The 17,434-nt window shown below is 43.8% G+C and overlaps 1 protein-coding gene across 2 annotated transcripts in view; it reads right to left on the bottom strand.

Moving 5' to 3' along the window:
- The window catches only part of IKBKB (inhibitor of nuclear factor kappa B kinase subunit beta), a 46,863-nt gene extending 32,109 nt beyond the window's left edge, over positions 1-14,754 (bottom strand). Inside the window, exons 1-4 of one of the 2 annotated variants that reach the window (XM_039853936.1) lie at positions 14,454-14,754; positions 13,687-13,809; positions 3,508-3,514; positions 2,337-2,454 (exon numbers count right to left, since the gene is read on the bottom strand). In XM_039853936.1, the coding sequence (XP_039709870.1) occupies positions 2,337-2,454; positions 3,508-3,514; positions 13,687-13,809; positions 14,454-14,532 (327 nt within the window). In that variant the 5' untranslated portion in view covers positions 14,533-14,754. Of the gene's footprint in view, positions 1-2,336; positions 2,455-3,419; positions 3,515-13,686; positions 13,810-14,453 lie in introns of those variants that run through there. The other variant, XM_039853937.1, reaches the window with a different exon arrangement.
- Positions 14,755-17,434: the final 2,680 nt, after the last annotated feature.

Here is a 17,434-nt window from a genome sequence, read left to right as displayed (position 1 = left end):
CTGTGGAGGAAGCAGAACTGAGAACTCTGGGAAGCACTCACATACGTATAGCTGAGGTGTCTGAGTCGTTCTAAGATGAGAGATTTTTGTTCTCACCTGTGCTGCAGTTCTGAGGGAGACAGGCCAGCGTATAAGCTCAGCCACAACTGGTCCACTGCCCCTAAGAATCCCACAGAGGGCACTCACTGAAAACCACCTTCTGACCAGTTCCCGACACTGCTTTGCCAGTGGGGTGATGATGACAGGTGGGAATATTTAATGAGCACTTACTACGTGCCTGGCACTGGGCTAATCTCTGCTCAGGTTAGGTCAATAAAGCTTTACCTGCATTGTGTCATTTCACCCTCCCCACTGCCATTGAGGTAAGCAGTGTTGCAATTTCCTTCGTACATAAGAAATCTGAGACTGGAGGAGGTCAGCAACGTGCCTGCTCACATAGCCATTCTAGGGCCAAGATGGAGTACGAAGCTATGTGTATCTGAGGCTCGAGCCCAAACACTTAAGCCCTTTGCCCTCCTGGCCCTCTTAACTTATCAAGAGGCTCAATATGGCCTTGAACAAAGACACTAGAGAAAAAAACTTCCCAACTGAGGCTACAATCATGAACTAACATATATATCTGAAAATGTCCAAGAGTCTATTTCCTGAGCCAAGTGTATGAACTTCAATTTTTCAATCAGTTCTGGCTTTTATGTTTGCTCATGTGCTGGCCAGTCTTGTCTCTCCATGCTCAGGGTGTATATTTTGAACTTTGTAGAGGAGAGAAGGACAGGCCACCTAATTTGGAGAACAAAGAGGACCCGACAACTCTGGCAATAAGTACTGTCCTCCTAGCTCTCCCCTGCCCTAGTGACAGCATGGACAGAGGCCTCTTAAGGTGCAACTGCTTCCTGCCTCCCCAGATCACTCTGTGCCCATACCAAGTCAATCACACTGAAGTATGTATCTTCTCCCTTGGCTGACTGGCTCTTTGCTGCCTACAAGATCCAGTCGAAAGTCCTCTGCCCGGCTTTAGAGTCCTCTGCAATCTGTTCACAGCCCACCTACCTCTTATACTGCCCCCTAAGAACCATCTGCTCTACTACTACACTGCTTTCTCTCCTTAAATAACTGTAGTTGGTAATTAGATGATTGTCAGAGGTTAGGAAAACAGAGAGGAATATCAAAGCCTTGTCAAGTTCCCCATTTCTCATCGTTATCAGTGTCCTGACTGTGGTCATGCCAGTGACTGTGTTCACATCCTGCTGTGACACTCCCAGGATGTGCCCACCTCCCACAGTGGGAGAAAGCCACTGGGGCAGATCAATCCTCATGAAAAGTTTCTTTGTGAAAAAGAAGAGGCGGAAGGGGCCAGAAGAATAACGAGAACAGCACATGATGCTGGGTCCAGGAAATTGCAGGGTATCCCCTCTCCCTAATATTCTAGAGTGAAGAATTGAGGGAGATGCGAACTAACAGAACAGCTTTTTTCAATACAAAAATAAATCTTTCGTCCAGAGTTCTTAGTTTTCCTCACGCTATGTGGCATTATTCAATTTCACAGATAGAGAGGTGGCCTGCAGTTGGGTTCATGTGGGCTGTGGCCCAAGCTCTGCCACTGCAGCTGTGTAACTGCTCTGGGCCATGACAGCCACCCTTCACACCTTTTACCAATGTTGCAGGGTTGTTGAAAATCAAACACAGTAATGTGTAAAAGTAGGTTGTACAGTGCTGTTTTAGAGAACATAAGGGAGGTGGACACACACCACTATCCCTGAAACTAGCAAGGACTGTCATCACCCACCTTGAAGTGTACATTCTAATAAAGAGAAGTTAATGTGGTGAGAAGGAAGAAAGCAGAGTCCGAAAGATGAGTCAGTGGTGATTCTGGAACCCCAGCCCAGTTCCCTGATTACTAAGCCAGCCACCTTCCTGCTTCACTCTGTGACCTTGAAGGCATTGCCACATCTGTAAGAGAAAAAATCCCTCCTAATAAGGACAGAGGTGATGCTGACATGAAAGACTGAAGTGGCCCTGACATGCTGAGGGAGGAAAAGTTTGTTTTGGAACGTATCCAGTCCTTCCCTGTACTAGACACCTAGTAATTGTTTCCTCGTCATTTTAGTAATCTCTGTACAGTACAGTGAGCCCTCCCTGGCTTTCTCATAAGAGCTTCTGATTAAGTCTCTTGATTCACACCCCACACATCACTCCACACTGGGCATGGATTTGAGAGGGAAAAGCAACCCTGCTGAAGTCACTGTGGCTCTCTGAACTTCGTGATGTGGAAAGCAATGAAAGGTCTCCCCGCTGCTCCCACGCAGACAGGCTGTGCCCCACTTCCCCGGAAGCCTCACCTTTCGGAGATCTCCTCCTTGGCAGTACTCCATGGCCAGCAGGGGCAAGTCATTGGGAGCCAGGTTCTGCATCCCCTCGGGGACATCCCGGGCAGCCACCACATTGGGGTGGTTCAGCCTATGAAGGATGAGAAAAAATGAGGAAGGAACCCAAGCTTTGGCTCAAACCCATTTCCCCCTGTGTCCGTGTCTCAGCAACACTCGTCTTACAACAACGGCCTGGAATAGCCAAGGGGCCTCAGGAGTAAGTAGAAAGGTGGACGTCAGGAACTAGAGACTCACCTCAGTGCCTGGTCAGTTAGCATCCACCCAGTCTACTTTCAGCACCATCAACTCATGACTCTGTGAGTGCATCATGTGTAACCGAATTTTCTTTAGAGTGCCCCATATCAAGTCCTCATTGTACTTCAAAACTACTTCTAAAAGCAGAGAAAGTAGAGGGACTTCCAATCTTATGCCATTCAAGTAGGGGTGGGGTGTGTGTGTGTGTGTGTGTGTGTGTGTGCTGGCAGCGTATGCAGACAAGGTGACACCTCCCCTCTTCAAGAGGGTTACAGAGGAATCACCTGTTTGAGGTCTTCCAAGTTGACCAGGTTGCTAGTTTACTTAAATGCCTTACTAGCTGGGAAGACAGCATCCATCTAGGGACTGTCAGACCCTGTCTCCACATTGGAAGAATAAATATCAGCAATAGGTTCATAGCAATGGAGAGTCACATACTACTTTAGAATTGAAAATATAGGGGAAAAAAAGGATTTCTGCTGACAAAGGATATTTCACTGGGATGGCTATATTAAATTCTTTAATATAACAAATAAAATTGACCAAAAGCCCGTGACAAGGTCCAGTGTCAACACTAACTGCCTTTCCTCTAGATGTCATCTACCTGGACAGTCTGGCTGGTATCCTGATTGAAGGACTGAGATACACAGCAGATGGGGCTGTTGCTCCAGATCCCAGAGTTCAGCTGGTTCCCTCTAGATCTCATTTCAATGTCCCATGGCCCCTCAGCTCCTGCAGTCCCCTTTATCCTCCCCTCCAGTGGCAGCTCTGTCACATTAGCTTGGTGCACTGGGCCCTCACTTTCTCATGATCTGAATCTCCAGACACCATCGTTCTCGATTCCGGGGGCTGAGCTCCTGCCGGCACTGCTTGATAGCAATCTGCTCACCTGTCTCCTGCAAAGAGAGCATGTACAGGCAGGATCAGTAGAACCAACAACCAAAAACACAGAGAATATACAGGCCAAATCTGAAATTGTCTCCCTAGGGCCCAAAACATGCCATCTTAATCACCTCTGGGCTCCCGAGGCCGCATATGTATCCACTGATATCCTCAAGTCACCCGCCAGCTCATCAGGCTGGTCTCCACCATCCCCACCTCTCACCCTGCCTTTCTCTCTCCTCATTTCTATCTATCCAGAGTCTGTATCAAGGCCTTGCTCAGGTCCCACCTCCTTCTCGAAACCAGTGCTAGCCATTCCTCCCAGAGATTTCTCATTCCCCTAAACCCTGATTGCTGTCATACTAGGTTGAACCATATGACGTTGCTGATCTTGACCATTCGGACCTACACAAATGGAACTTCCATATGGTTCGACCTAACAGTTAATGCCACCCTGTCTTCATGTTTCATGTTCTCTTCTTCACGTTTCTCTCTCTGAAGTCAGTTTTGTCTCTCCAGAGAGAATATAAGCCTTAACAGTAGATGGAACACAGGCTGATTCAAATTCCAACTTAGCCATTTACTAGCTGTGTGACCTTGGGCAGACCACTTGGTCTGACTCAGTTTCTTCATCTGTAATATGGGAATCCGGGTGCCCACTTTTCAGGACTGTTATGAAGCTGAGCCCTTAGCAGTATCCAGACTCAGGCAGGTGTTCAATAACACTACTGGGGGAAGACCCATGTCACGCAGGTACTATTGGCATTTAAAGTCCTCCGAAGCTTGGCTCCAACCTGTCTGTCCAGCCATTCTCTCACAACACCGCTCCAGGAATCTGACACTGCAGGTAGGTTAGATCACCTGTCTCAGTCCTATGCTTTTCTAGTCTATGCTCTTGTAGGTGCACAGGCACTGCAGTCTTCCCACTGCAAGGGATGCTTACCTGTCTCTCTAAACAGGTAACTCCTGCACATCCCTACCAAAGACTTATTCTCTGTAGGGTCATAGGGTTACTTTGTTAAATTATAGGCTTGTCGATCCTCGTGAACTTTAACCTCTACTCTAGTAACTAGCATAATGCACTCAATTGAGGTTTTGCGAATGGAAAAGAAGGCAACCAATAAAATTTTTGTGAATAATTAACTGACTGGGTCCTGAGGATTATTAACTTCCATTTTCCTTGGTGCTGGAGGAAGCACCAAGGAGCCACAGGAGATGGACTAAAAGAGGAAGGCCCTGAGGCTACAGCGTTGGCAGCCCAGGGGCAGTGGCTCTGGCCTTGGACACTCCGGCTGCCACAAAGAGAGTCACCACTATGCAGCTGCCACCTCCTCAGGCCTGTGGGGGCCTCCAGGACAGCTGAGGGACAGCAGCTGCCCTTGGTTGTGGCTTTGGTGGTGCCAGCCTGGGAACTGGTTGTGCCATCAGTGAACAAGCTGACCTACACCAGTACCCTCTGTGTTTTGTGCACCAACAGCCAGAACCTCCCCAACAGCCCCATACTCGACATATACTTGGGAAAGAGCCACAGCCTGCAGGATGGTACAGTAATCCAACAATAAGAAAAGATTTCAAAACAGTACCAAAATCCTATTGTTGCCCAATTAAAGGACATCCAGAGGCCCTGTCAGGCCATTTCCTCATTTTATGAAAATGCATACTGAAAAGAATCATAAACCTCCTAAGTGCAGAAATTCATATGGTGAATGGGACTTAAAAAGGACATGTCAGGGATTGTGACAAGGCCCCCCAGTGTGCATGTGGCTGCCCTTATGGCCGCAGAACTGCATCACGGCCACACATTTACCAAACTAGCCAGGATCCCTGCAGGAACAAGGACCTACCCAATAAAAAAGAGGAAAGATGGAAGTCTTCAAACATAAGCAGAAGATATCTAATAAGACCACTGAATCACTGCTCAATAAACCAATCCCTAAAACTGACATTCAAGAACTACGAGCTTCAGAAATTAGGTGGAAGCATCTTCTGACAGCTTCCTTATAGTTCCAATGCCAGAAAACAGATACTTACAACACTTCTAAGATACCCTCAGAAGTTACTTCTATCAAATCCCAGTACTACTGTGGGTAAGCACTCCGTCATGCAGTTATTTCACATGCCTATGTTTTTTTTCTAACAGTTCTATTGAGAGATCATTCATATACCATACAATTCATCGATTTAAAGTATACAATTTAATGATCTGGGCTATATGCAGAGTAGTACAACCAAAACACAATCAATTTTAGAACATGTCCATCCTCCCCAAAGAAACTCCATACCCATTAGCAGTCACTCCCCATTTTCCCTCCAATTCCCCCAAACCTAGGCAACCACCAATCTACTTTCTGACTCTACAGATCTGCCTGTTCCAGATATTTTGTAGAGATGAAATCATATAGTATGTGGTTTCTGTGTTGGCATCTTTCACTTAGCATGTTTCCAAGGCTTGCTCATGCTGTAGCCACATGCCGACTTTTGCGACAACAGACTCCTTAGTGTAGCCCATGGCAATAGGTGTTGATAACCAGGTTCTGCCATAAGTATCATCTACATAAGTTCACTTACTTTGCTATTAGAATCCTGATCTTTGGCCTAGATTCCAAGGCTCTCCCTGAAAATGTTTTAAAAAATCGCGAAACCTGTTGCTATTGAACCAATTAGTACAAGTGAACTTGGGTAAAAATCCATCTAATACTTTTCAAAAGTTAGGGAATATGTCAAAAGAATGTCATTTCTTCAATCAATGTACAGACTGTTACATTTCACAAAATGTTACACCCTCTACATCATGAACTTACTGATTTCTTTGTCTGTTCTCTAACTAATTTGATTTTGGTTACAAGTTTCACTTCCCATTAGTAGTCAGATTCAAACACTGCCCAGTTCTCTGGTAGCTTCATTAATAGTGGCTCTGACATGCTGTTACAGATGCTTATCTCCAGTAAAGTGGGATCTCCACAGAAACTCAGACTGTGGGATGCAGAGTTCTACAAATGAGAGAAGACTGATGGGCCAAGCTGTAAAATGAGGTAACAGTGTGGAGAGTGTCCACTTGGCAGGTGATATTTTGATAGACGGTCTTATAAGCAAAAGTTTAGCAAAAGTACTCGTAGTTTATTATCTCAGAATGACTCTGAGAGTTTAAACCAAGATATTTTAAAATCTGCACCTATTTTAACTTCAATACACAATAGTGTATTTGTTTTCTATTGCTGCTATAACAAACTGCCACAAACTTAGTGGCTTAAAACAATACAAACTGTTTCCTTATAGTTCTGGAGGTCAGAAATCTAGCACGGGTCTCACTGGGCTAAAATCAAGGTGTCGGCAGGGCCATGTTCCTTTCTGGAGGCTCTAGAGGAGAATGCATTTCCTTGGCCTTTCCAACTTCTAGAGGCTGCCTGCTTTGCTTGGCTCAGGGCCTCTCCTTCCATCCTCAAAGCCAGCAATAACCAGTTGAGTTTTGTCACATTGCATCACTGACACTGACTTTCCTGCCTCGCTCTTTCACTTTTAAGGACCCTGTGATTACATGAGGCCCACCCAGATAATCCAAGATAATCTTCCCATCTAAAGTTAACTAATTAGCAACTTTAATTTCATCTACAACCTTAATTCCCCTTTGCTATGAAACTTCGTATATTCACAGGTTCAGGGAATTAGGATGTAGACATCTTTGGGAAGGACCATTATTCTGCCTACCACAAACAGTACGCTTCCTGAAAAATGACAGATAAGTCAGACCCAAAAGGTAGATTTATTAAGTGACTTAAAAATATTTTAGGTACTCTGCCTATCTATACATTGGATAACTGTAGATAATTGTAGTCTTTTGCTCAATGCAAACATTGGACCTAACACACAACTATCACCTGGCCCAACTTAGAATCGGGGAACAGATGTTGACACTGAAAACTGATGTTAAATATTGAAGATTTTATATTGTCCTCAATATCTAAATTCAAACTAAAGAGTGAATTTAGCAATATGAACACTGAAATAACTGGGCATGGAAACCAAAACTGACTTTCTACTTGTGGACAGCTCAGCTTAGTCCTACGGTTACAGGGGAAACCCTAACTTCCTAGGCCTGGGGATGTCCCATGTAGGTATAGACACACACTATTCTTACACAGAGGTCTTCTAGGAAATATTATAAGACATTCATTTTTACCAAAAGTAGTGTGTGATTAGAAACACAAACCCAACCAGTATTTTCTATTGCTAAAGCCATGTCTGCTCTAGAAAGCAAAATTCAGTACAGAAACAGACTATGAATACTGGTTTTGAAACTCTGGGGAGTTTGTTCCTCACCAGCAGTGAAACTCAGTCAACAGTGGATGACTTTCTGTATTTGGCCCAGAACACCCTAGAGACTCAGCTAAGCTCTCTAGAAACCTAGATTTGATACAAACTATCTCAGTATCCAACTTCCAGTAAGTGGACTCATGTGGAACAAAATTTCAAATTGGTTTGTATTTTGAGAAAATGGAGAAAGGAGCCAACAGTGTTATCTATCTATATTGAATGTAGTTAATTATGAAGGTTGTTAGAGTCTCTGTTTTTGTTTTTTGTACATGAAAACATAAAGCATATATAAATGGGAGTATATTATAAAGCGTAGAAGGCAAGAGGGTGGGACTGTGAGTAAGACACATCCTCAGACTTCCGAGAGCTACCAAAAGGTGCTATTGCACAAGTGAGCTGGAAGGCCAGTCTATACAGGAGCTGGCACAGCTTCCCAAAGTTAGCCTTCTTTTAATGACTACGGAAACACAGGAAACCAAAAGGTACATTCAAACCCTTACCACATAAAGCCCAGTCTCTTGTTACCAGGGCAACCGTCCAACAGGCTATTGTGATATAAGGAGCAATTAGTCATAACCTCCTCATTCCTTCTTAGGATCTGCTCTCCAAGATGAATGTTTCAGAAAGAAGGTGCAAAGCTGGACCCAAAGAGATCCTAGGGACAGAACCTAGGCCTGATAGTCAAAAGGTCCAGGGTCTGGCTGCAGCTTCATCCCTAATTCAAAAGCACTAACCGATCTACACTGAAAGAGCCCTCCCTGACTTCAACCCACTCCTTTCAGTGTAAACATCCAATAGACACAGTGGCTTCCAAATTCACCTACAGGGCTCAGAGGTGAAGTAGGTGAGGTGTAACTCCCTTATCCTTCACCTGGTAAATGTGACATTGAGTCTATTAAGCTTCTGGGTCTTTATCCATAAGATGGAGATGACTCTACCCTTTCCGGTGTTGTCAGTTAAGATGAGATCGGGTGTCTGATACATATGAGCCTTGAGTAAATTACAGTAGTATCATTTCCTTTCTCTAGCTCTATGTTAATGTTGCTCTACCCTCTGAAGTGCCTTCTCTTCCCCCATCAGACTATCTACATCTATCTCCTTTCAAGATCCTGCTTAAGTTCAGTTTCCTTAAGAAGCTTTCCCTCTCCTCTGAGCATTCAAGAAATAATATGGATAAAGCACCTGACCAGCTAGTACATGACATTCTTGGTAAATAGTAGCAATTATTATTTGGTGTGTACATTTAGATTTTCTTGATATAATCTTAAGTATTCATTTTATCTCCCCCATTAGAGCATAAGTACATTAAAGACAAGGTCATCTCTTTTTTTTCCCTGATGGATCCCTGATGGAGCCTGGGTCGGTGCTCAATATATTCTTAGTAAACTGACTGACTAGAATCTTTAAGACTTCAAAACACGCAGATTAGCTAAAGTGAGCTTAGTCTTCTCCAGTGAGAGGACCAGTAAAAGTTAATATTACTTCATAGAAGGGATGATTGACAATACTTCACCTTTTATACCTTTATAACAGCCAGTGCATTATCTCATTTTATCCTCCCAAGTATCCTTTGGGACCCAAGGTAGCACTTTCTAGACTCTTTTAATTCAAAGTGCACAGAGAATATTTACAAGGCACCCAGGATGTTTCCAGAGCCTTCCAGAAAGCAGCTGCCCCATGTCGGGCCCAGACATGCTGAGAGCCGAGGGATTCAGTATCTTAGCATCCTCAAAATCCATGGGGGGAGTTGTGGCCCAAAGTCACGAAGCTAGCAATAACAGAGCCAGGATTTGAACCCAGGGCTGTGTGATTGCAAGTCATGTATTTTTTTCCTTTTTCCAAAAGGCGTGGTAAGCTGAGGTCACTCGGGTCATCTCATTTTCTTCTTCCTTTGTATTTAACAAAGATCTTATCGAAAATATCAGCCTATCCAGACTGTAATGACCTTGGGGTAAAGATTTAAGGGTGGACTGATGCAGCCAGGATTGTGAAGGCCCTTAGCAACAGAATCAAAAAACCCAGGAAAACAAGCGTGTGGTAATTGTTACACTGCCCCTCCTCACTAAGAAATATTTATTTTAGAGTTCTCTGTTAAACAAGAAAGACATATATTTTGTCCTTTAAAGGGGGTTTTTCCTTAGTGCTTTGAAATGGTTTAGACTGATTATGGCAAACTGAGAATGTTCTTGGGGCATCCCCTACCTTGGCCTCTCTCACCATGGAGAAGCTACAAACCACAGTGGAGAAAACATGAGGCTGGGATTCAAACAGATGTAAGTTCAGATTCTAGTGCCTTCAGTTACTAAGTCTCTTTGGATAAATGACGGCTTCTCACTTCAGTTTCCACAGCTGGAATATGGATTAAAGACTCCTAGGATTATTGTGCAGATTGGAGATAAAGCGTCTAAAATACCTACCCCAATGCCAGCATGTAGTAGGTTCTCAATAAACAATGGGTCTGTTATTAGGCATCATTTAGCTGACTGAGGATGTCAATGTTTAGGCTCTTTCATGCAATTTCTCTTGTAATAAAGTAAAAATAGTCTCTTTTATAGATAAGATAAACATGGAGTATTAGGGAACCATACATGGTTATGTTAAGTATAATCATTACACCTGACTGGAGTTAAGTAATCGACACCACTTTACCCTGGCTGCTTTTGTCACGAGGCTCCGAACAGAGGGGTCTCCACCAGAGAACACACTGCTCATGTTCTGATCCTGAACATCAATTAAAGAACCTCCCCTAAGCATCCAAAGCAGCCCTACAGATTTCTCCAACTGAGATCCCAGGAGGATGGTGGAGAGCTTCCTGCATTGAGCCAGGCTCATTAGCAAACATTCACTAAGTATTTGTGAATACTCGACTCCCCTCGCTCCCTCAGCCCCTCCACTCTCTATTCCATCACTAAGTCCTGTCAATTTTACCACTAAATTAGCTCTTAAATCTGCCCGCTCCTCTCTATCTACACCACCATCAGCTCAGTTGAATCTCACACCTGGAATACTCCAAAAGCCTCATAACTGATGTTCTCACATGACAGGGCAATGCCAGTGGTGTCCTGTACCACCTCCTCAGATCTGATTGTTAAATAAATATTCGAGAATTCAGTGAGAACTGGTTGTTAAACTGTCAGTGGCTTGAAATAAGCCATGGTGGGAATAGTTATGCTGTGGATATTGGTAACTGTTATCAATCAGGGCATCTTTTCAGAGAGCTGATTTGCCAGTACACCACTGCTTGGGTCTCTTCCAATCTGTCCCTGTGGACAGAGTGGACTCCCTTCAACAGCTTCCTGTCGCTCTTAATATCAAAACAAACTCCTTGGCAGGGCCTGATTCTCACCTTCTATACTTCAGCCTCCCTGGCACTGGCTCCCCTTCATCCTCCCTTCCTGTCACACTCATCTTTCAGTCTCACCTACTGGCCATGACTTATTCTTCCACAGGGCCTCTGAACAGGCTGCTCCCTCTGCCCAGAAATATCTTCCTACCTTCTCTGCTTGGCTAACTTCTATCAATCTCTCAGGTCTCTCTGCTGGAGTGCCACTTCCTTGAGAAAGCCCTCGCTGATTCCCTGCTATAAGGTCTCGTTGCACTGGGCCCCTCTCCCATGTTGTACTTATGTTAGTTGGGAGTTTATATTTATAATTTTTGATTAATGGCTTTCTTTTTTCCAAAAAGATTTTATCAAAAGCCAAAAGGGTTTTAATCACCACTGTATCCATAATAAATAGTATTTAAGAGTGAATGATTTTGTGCACCTAATACATGTATAATATAAAAACAGTTGCTATGTAGGAATTGAAAGAAATCCAAAGCCAGACAGAGCCCGGGATGACCAGGAACTTAGAGCCTTAACAAGACACACTCCTACACTTAGACAAAAAGGCATTACATGAAGCATGCCGATTGAGTGGAGCTGAAGGAATTCAATAGGAGAACTAATTTCCATGGAATGAAGGAGTCCGTGATGGGTTTAAGGAGAACATGGTCTACAGCATCCTGGAGAAATGGGTAGAATTTATATAAAGCTATCTATGAGAAAGAGGCTTGTCCAAGAGAGGGCTCAGCCAACAAATCTATTGGGAGCCAACAAGGGGTGTGAGGGTAATGTTAGAAAGACAGGGGGAGGCCAGATCGCAGGGAAGCCTCAAAAGATAGGATGAAGAGTTTGGCTTTTGGCTTTTTCAAAATAAAAAATAAGGTTTTTGAATAAGGGAAGGAACTTGAAAGCAGTAATTCTAGAAACAAATCCATACACACACACACCTATACACACACACACTTAGGCCCATAATTATGAAGCCAGAAATGAATTTAATCTGACAATAGCTTTCCAAACCCAGAGAGCAGGTGGGGGTCATTTTGAGCTACGGAAACCAAGATGTCCCTAGCTCAGCTGCAGCAAGAGGTTTGCCATAGTCAAGATTCTAAAAGCCCTGTCTAGAAGCAGCCCTGCCCAGGTATATGTGGGGCTGTAGAATGATCTGACTCTTCTGTTGTAATGCTAGGCCCCTGGGTATACCCTGACAAGAATGAATTTGAGCCAATTTAGTTTCTAAGGTCCCCTTAAGGTAGGTATAGAGTTCACAGGAATCCTAGTTTACCAGTTGTGTGTGACAATGTCACTGGAGGGCAGAGTGCAGTACTGGCTGGCCAGTAGCCTTGATGACCCTCCCTGCTTGCTGTAGTCTGGCTCCTGGGAAGTGGGGTGCAATTTGCCATCCCTTCAGTCCAAAACGGTGCTCAGGAGCCCCTGAGTAAAAAGCCAGTGCCTTTCTTCAAAGACTTCAGTGGGTCTGAATTTTGGATCAGGAAGCTAATTTTAGCTATTTGGTGAGTGAGGGTTTCCTAGAGCAATGGTCTCCAAATTCGATAAATGCACTCTAGAGGTTACCTAAGACTGGAATCCAAAAATATAAAAAAAGAAATTAAGTTCTTCTGCTATTAACTGTATGACATTCTCCTCAGACCATGTGTCAGGTCACTTGCCATTCTAGTACTGGAGATGTCCTGAGGAAAATGAGCATTTGACAGGCAAGAGTGGACAGGGGCCTATGTTGCAGGTTATGTGTACTTCGCTTAGGTAGAATTATGCATTGTATTATCCAATATTGATAAGATAACTCTCGTAAAATGGACAAATGGCTTAAAGAGATTCCGACTGAGAATGTCAGCATATGTAACACCTACACAAGCAAACAGAAAGATGGAAGAATTAACACTTCTAATGTGAGAAACTCATGTCAAACACATAAGGAGTAAAAACAATAAGGCTGTAATCAGATCTAAAGGAAAAACTGTCCAAATAATTCATAATTATAAAAATTATTTGAAATACGGATTTTTATCCAGTATTCTTAATGGTAATTCTCACTTTCACATGGATCTGTGTATTTTGTGCTGTGAAGTATTGCAAACAATGCTGGGAAGACATCGTAATTGGTAAATATTTATTTTTTATTTTAAAACATTTAAAAATATTTAATTATTCTCGTCCTTTAAAATTTTTCTATTTTTGTATGTTTTATAACATGTGATATATCTGTACACAATGTATGAGTACATGATATTCTTATGTTAGCATAGATATATAATTTTAAAAATATATAATTGAGGCCGAAAGCTTAAAATTTTTTTTTTTTACTATTTATTTAGGTGGCATAGTCAATAAAGCTTAGAGACAGCTCTCCAGCCCTGAAGCCCCTTCTCAGTCCCCTTTCTCATTCTCTGCCAAGAAGCCCATGAACAAAAGTGAGTCCCATTCACCCATCCAGCACATTTTGAGGTAGAAGCAGTGACAGGGAGGCCTGTCTTCCCCAGCCCCCATCCCAGCCACCCATAGTTCTTCCCAGTAGCACACAGGCCCTACCTGATTGTGCCATCGAATGACGTTTCCAAATCCCCCTGTCCCAAGTCGTTCTTTCATTTCCCAGGCCCCACATGTCTGGGTTGGCAGGGAAGGTGACCAGCTCATACTGATGCTGTGATAACTCTGTAAGCAATTTGGGGTGGGGGACAAAAGTTTATGGTTAAGAAAAAATAGAACTCAAGGAGATGAGGAAGGCAAGAGATACCATAGCCCTTCAAAGAAAGAGAAGAAAAAACTGAGCTGGTTTTCATTATGTAAATAAACCAGTTTGGTTTGTTTTTGGTTTTAGTGGCAAATTTTTGTCTTTCTCACCTTCCCCGCCCCCACCTCAACCATTGTGTAAGCAAGCAGGGAGGAAAGTCACTCCAAGGAGATGATGCCACACACCCCATGGCCTTGAAAAGGGATCCCCAGCCTGTAAGCCAGCACTACTCTCCCTGCCCAAGGTAGCAGGGAGAGAATCTGAGTTTCTCCACGGTCACGTGTGTCTTCACACGGTCCAAATGAATCACAGCTCTCTCCCAAAGCCACCCACCTCGAAGCAGCCACCTGGAACTACCCCGGTGGTTGGGCCTCCAAACTCCAACCACACAAGAGAAACGCTTCCACGCCCGAAACGCCCCACCCCGTCCCACCCCGACACCAACTCCCGCCAAAGTTTCTTCGGGAGCCTCGAGTGAGGCTGAAGGTGCGAGCCTGCCTGGGCAAAGGAAGGGTCGGCAGGTGGCACCGGACCCCGGCGCCCTGCAGCCCGCCCGGAGACTCACCTGTCGGCGGGGACACGGGGTGGGGGATGCGGGGACTGGGGCGGCAAAACTGGGGGCTCTGGTACCACCCTGAAGACATTAAAATGCGGGAATCTTAAACCTGCCAGCCGAGCGCCACTTCCTCAAACACTTCCTGCCCCGACGTCACGAATCACGTCGGCCGCGGCCCGCCCTTAAAGGGGCCCCAGCGGGGCTCTGGCCCAGGATACGCCGGGTGTCGTTGGACACGGCGGCACCAGCCAGCGGGTACCCCTGGGAACCAGTGTTCCGGTGATTCCGGGATGGATAGATGTGGCTTCTAGGCAATTCTAATTGAAATTAGACAGGCTGCGCTCTCGGAGATAAAAGAACAGCCCTAAAACAAGCCCTAACACGCCAGAGTTCTCTTAAGACAAATGATTTCCACCTGAAAAGGTTTCTAGGACAGGGGTGTTGGGAATTTCCACACCCCAGCCCTTCTGAGGTGAACTTGACCTCGCTTCCTAAACTTTTGACTGGGTGGAATTTCCCGCACCACCCCCGCCTCCACCCCCGCCCCCTCCCCGCACTAGGATTGATTCAGGGACTGTTTACAAGAATTAGCATTGGCCTCTTGTCCTCATGCTGTACTCCCCTGGTCTGGAGGTTCTTTGGCTCCACATCAAGAATGATAAATCACAGCTGTACTCCTTAGAAGTGACAGTCCCCACTCCCCCCTTAAGAAAACAAAGGAAAGGGGAAAAAATCTGGTACTATAACAGTAAACTGCAGTGTCAGCCCCTTCAACGTAGAGAAATTGAGAGAGGCTCTCAGCCCTGAGGTTTATCATTCATCTCCTACCTACTTGGCATTAGAGTAAGGTCTTTTACAATAGTTTTTCAGGTCTGCGGCACTATATTAGCAGACAAAGGAATGGTATGTGGTTTGGTTTATTTACTCAAGCAGGAAAAAAATATTAAAGGAAACTCGAAATAATAATAGCTACATTTATGGAGTCCTTACTAAGTGTCAGGCACTATCTGAACTCTGTACTTGGATTTCCTCATTCGGTCCTCAAGACAACCCTACCAGTTGGACAATATTGCATTATTATTATCATCCCCAATATACAGATGAGAAAATTGAAACACAGAAAGGAAAAGTCTTTATCCCAAAGTCACAGGGCTAGTACATGGATGACCTGATATTCAAACCCAAGCAGCTGGTTCTTAGGCCCACACTCTTTAATATTTGGTTAGTAGTAGCATACTGAGAAGTTCAGAAGGAGGCCAACTAAATTTTGAAGCCAGATACAGCTATTGACTACCTCAGAGAATCTAGGGCCAGTTTCTTAACCATTCCAAACCTTCATTTCTCTTCTTTAAAATATAGGCAATATTAGATTGAGTTGCATGAAACTGTCATTTTGTTATAAGTCAAAAACAGTCAAAACAAGAGCACCAAAGATCAGCAGTTTCATCTGGTTCAGCCTAAAAACAGCAGGAGGTGCCAGCAGGGTTGTGAAGGACAGATGAAGTAATGGTAGAGCCGTGTCTGACACAGAGGACACTCCTGCCTGAACAGAGCCCAGAGGCTGAAGTTAATTAAGTTAATTGGGAACTGTGTCAACCTAAACAGATGGGCAGTAGTGCCCAAGGTCACTCTAGGCACTCAGGGCTATCCAGTATTTCTCGATTTACTCTATGGTCTCTGCTAAATGGCATACTCGGTCTCAAAGCAGGAAGAGAAAGGAACACGAGTAAATAGTTGTAAAACACTTAGAATAGTGCCTGACATATTCTAAGTGTAGTATAAGTGTTTGTTTAATAAATAATTTTTTAAAATAAAACATTTATTGGGCTCCTATATGTGCTGGGCCCTACGTAGAGTCTATTTTCTATATGATATCATAAAAGTTTTCTTTTTAATCCTATCACCTCTGAAAATCACTCTCCATGAGAAACTTGGCAAGACATGCACTGAAAGGTCAAAGGTTTACTTTGTACTGCTATAATTTAAGAGTTCTCATTTGCTCAGCTCAAAGTTACTTGGTTTTCAACTGAACATAAATCTCTCTGATAAGTCATATATTACTAGATTTTTAAAAAATTAATGATGGCTCAAGAAAGAGCCTCTGGGTTTTATCATGTCCCAAGATGTTTATCACCTTAAGCCCTGTTTTCTCTCCAGATAAGACATGTCTACTGTCTACATCTGGTCTATATCCTGCTCTAGACTTTAAAAAGTCTGTGAGCAGACTTTTTAAAACAATTTTTTTCAGATGGAATAGAAAAATTTTTCTTTTTTTCCTGTTTTGAGGCTGAGTGTATTATTTAGCAGTGACTATAGGGTAATCAAGAAATACTGAGTGGCCAGAGTGCCTTGCACAGCCCTGGGCACCACTGACCCAGGGTATCCTAGCAATGTGACTCTCATCAGAGGCACCAGGAATCTTATTGGAGACATAAGGCTCACAAACAGCCATCAAATAATGAGAGATAAGGATCAGGCAATAAAAAACCAGTGCTAATTAGTTCAGCTGTAAAGGCAGTAGTATTGGTGGTAAGGATAAAGTTTCTAAGCAGTTCATTTTAAAATAAAATATTCTTCCCAGGTTAAGTTAAAGATAACTATCCTCTTACTCAGTCTTTTTGTGTCATCATTTGAGAAAACTCTACTCTCTCATCTAAGAGCAGCCAGTCAAAGCAGCACTGAGCTCCTCTGAGTGAGGAAAGGATTGTTTTATGAACAGTCTGGAAGTTGAGTCATAGTAAGAGAAGCCACCTTAAAAGATAGGAAGGCAATAAAAGAGACCACTCAGGCTAAGGAGGATTTCTCCAGCACCCCAATCCCCAATCAGCTCTGGTTCAGTGACTTCAGCAACTCTTTTATTCTTCTTCCAAGTTTATTTTATCCCAGCCATGCAGAGAGACGACTTTGCAAGTCAGGACTTGCCCTTCAACAAACAAAAATTCTTCTGCCAGAGAAGTTGGAAAACTCATTTAGTTGGAAGACATGAAGAA

This window comes from Pteropus medius, unplaced genomic scaffold (assembly GCF_902729225.1).
Source record: "Pteropus medius unplaced genomic scaffold, Ma_sr-lr_union100, whole genome shotgun sequence".
NCBI lineage: Eukaryota > Metazoa > Chordata > Mammalia > Chiroptera > Pteropodidae > Pteropus > Pteropus medius.
This window is presented reverse-complemented; position numbering and strand designations above follow the sequence as displayed.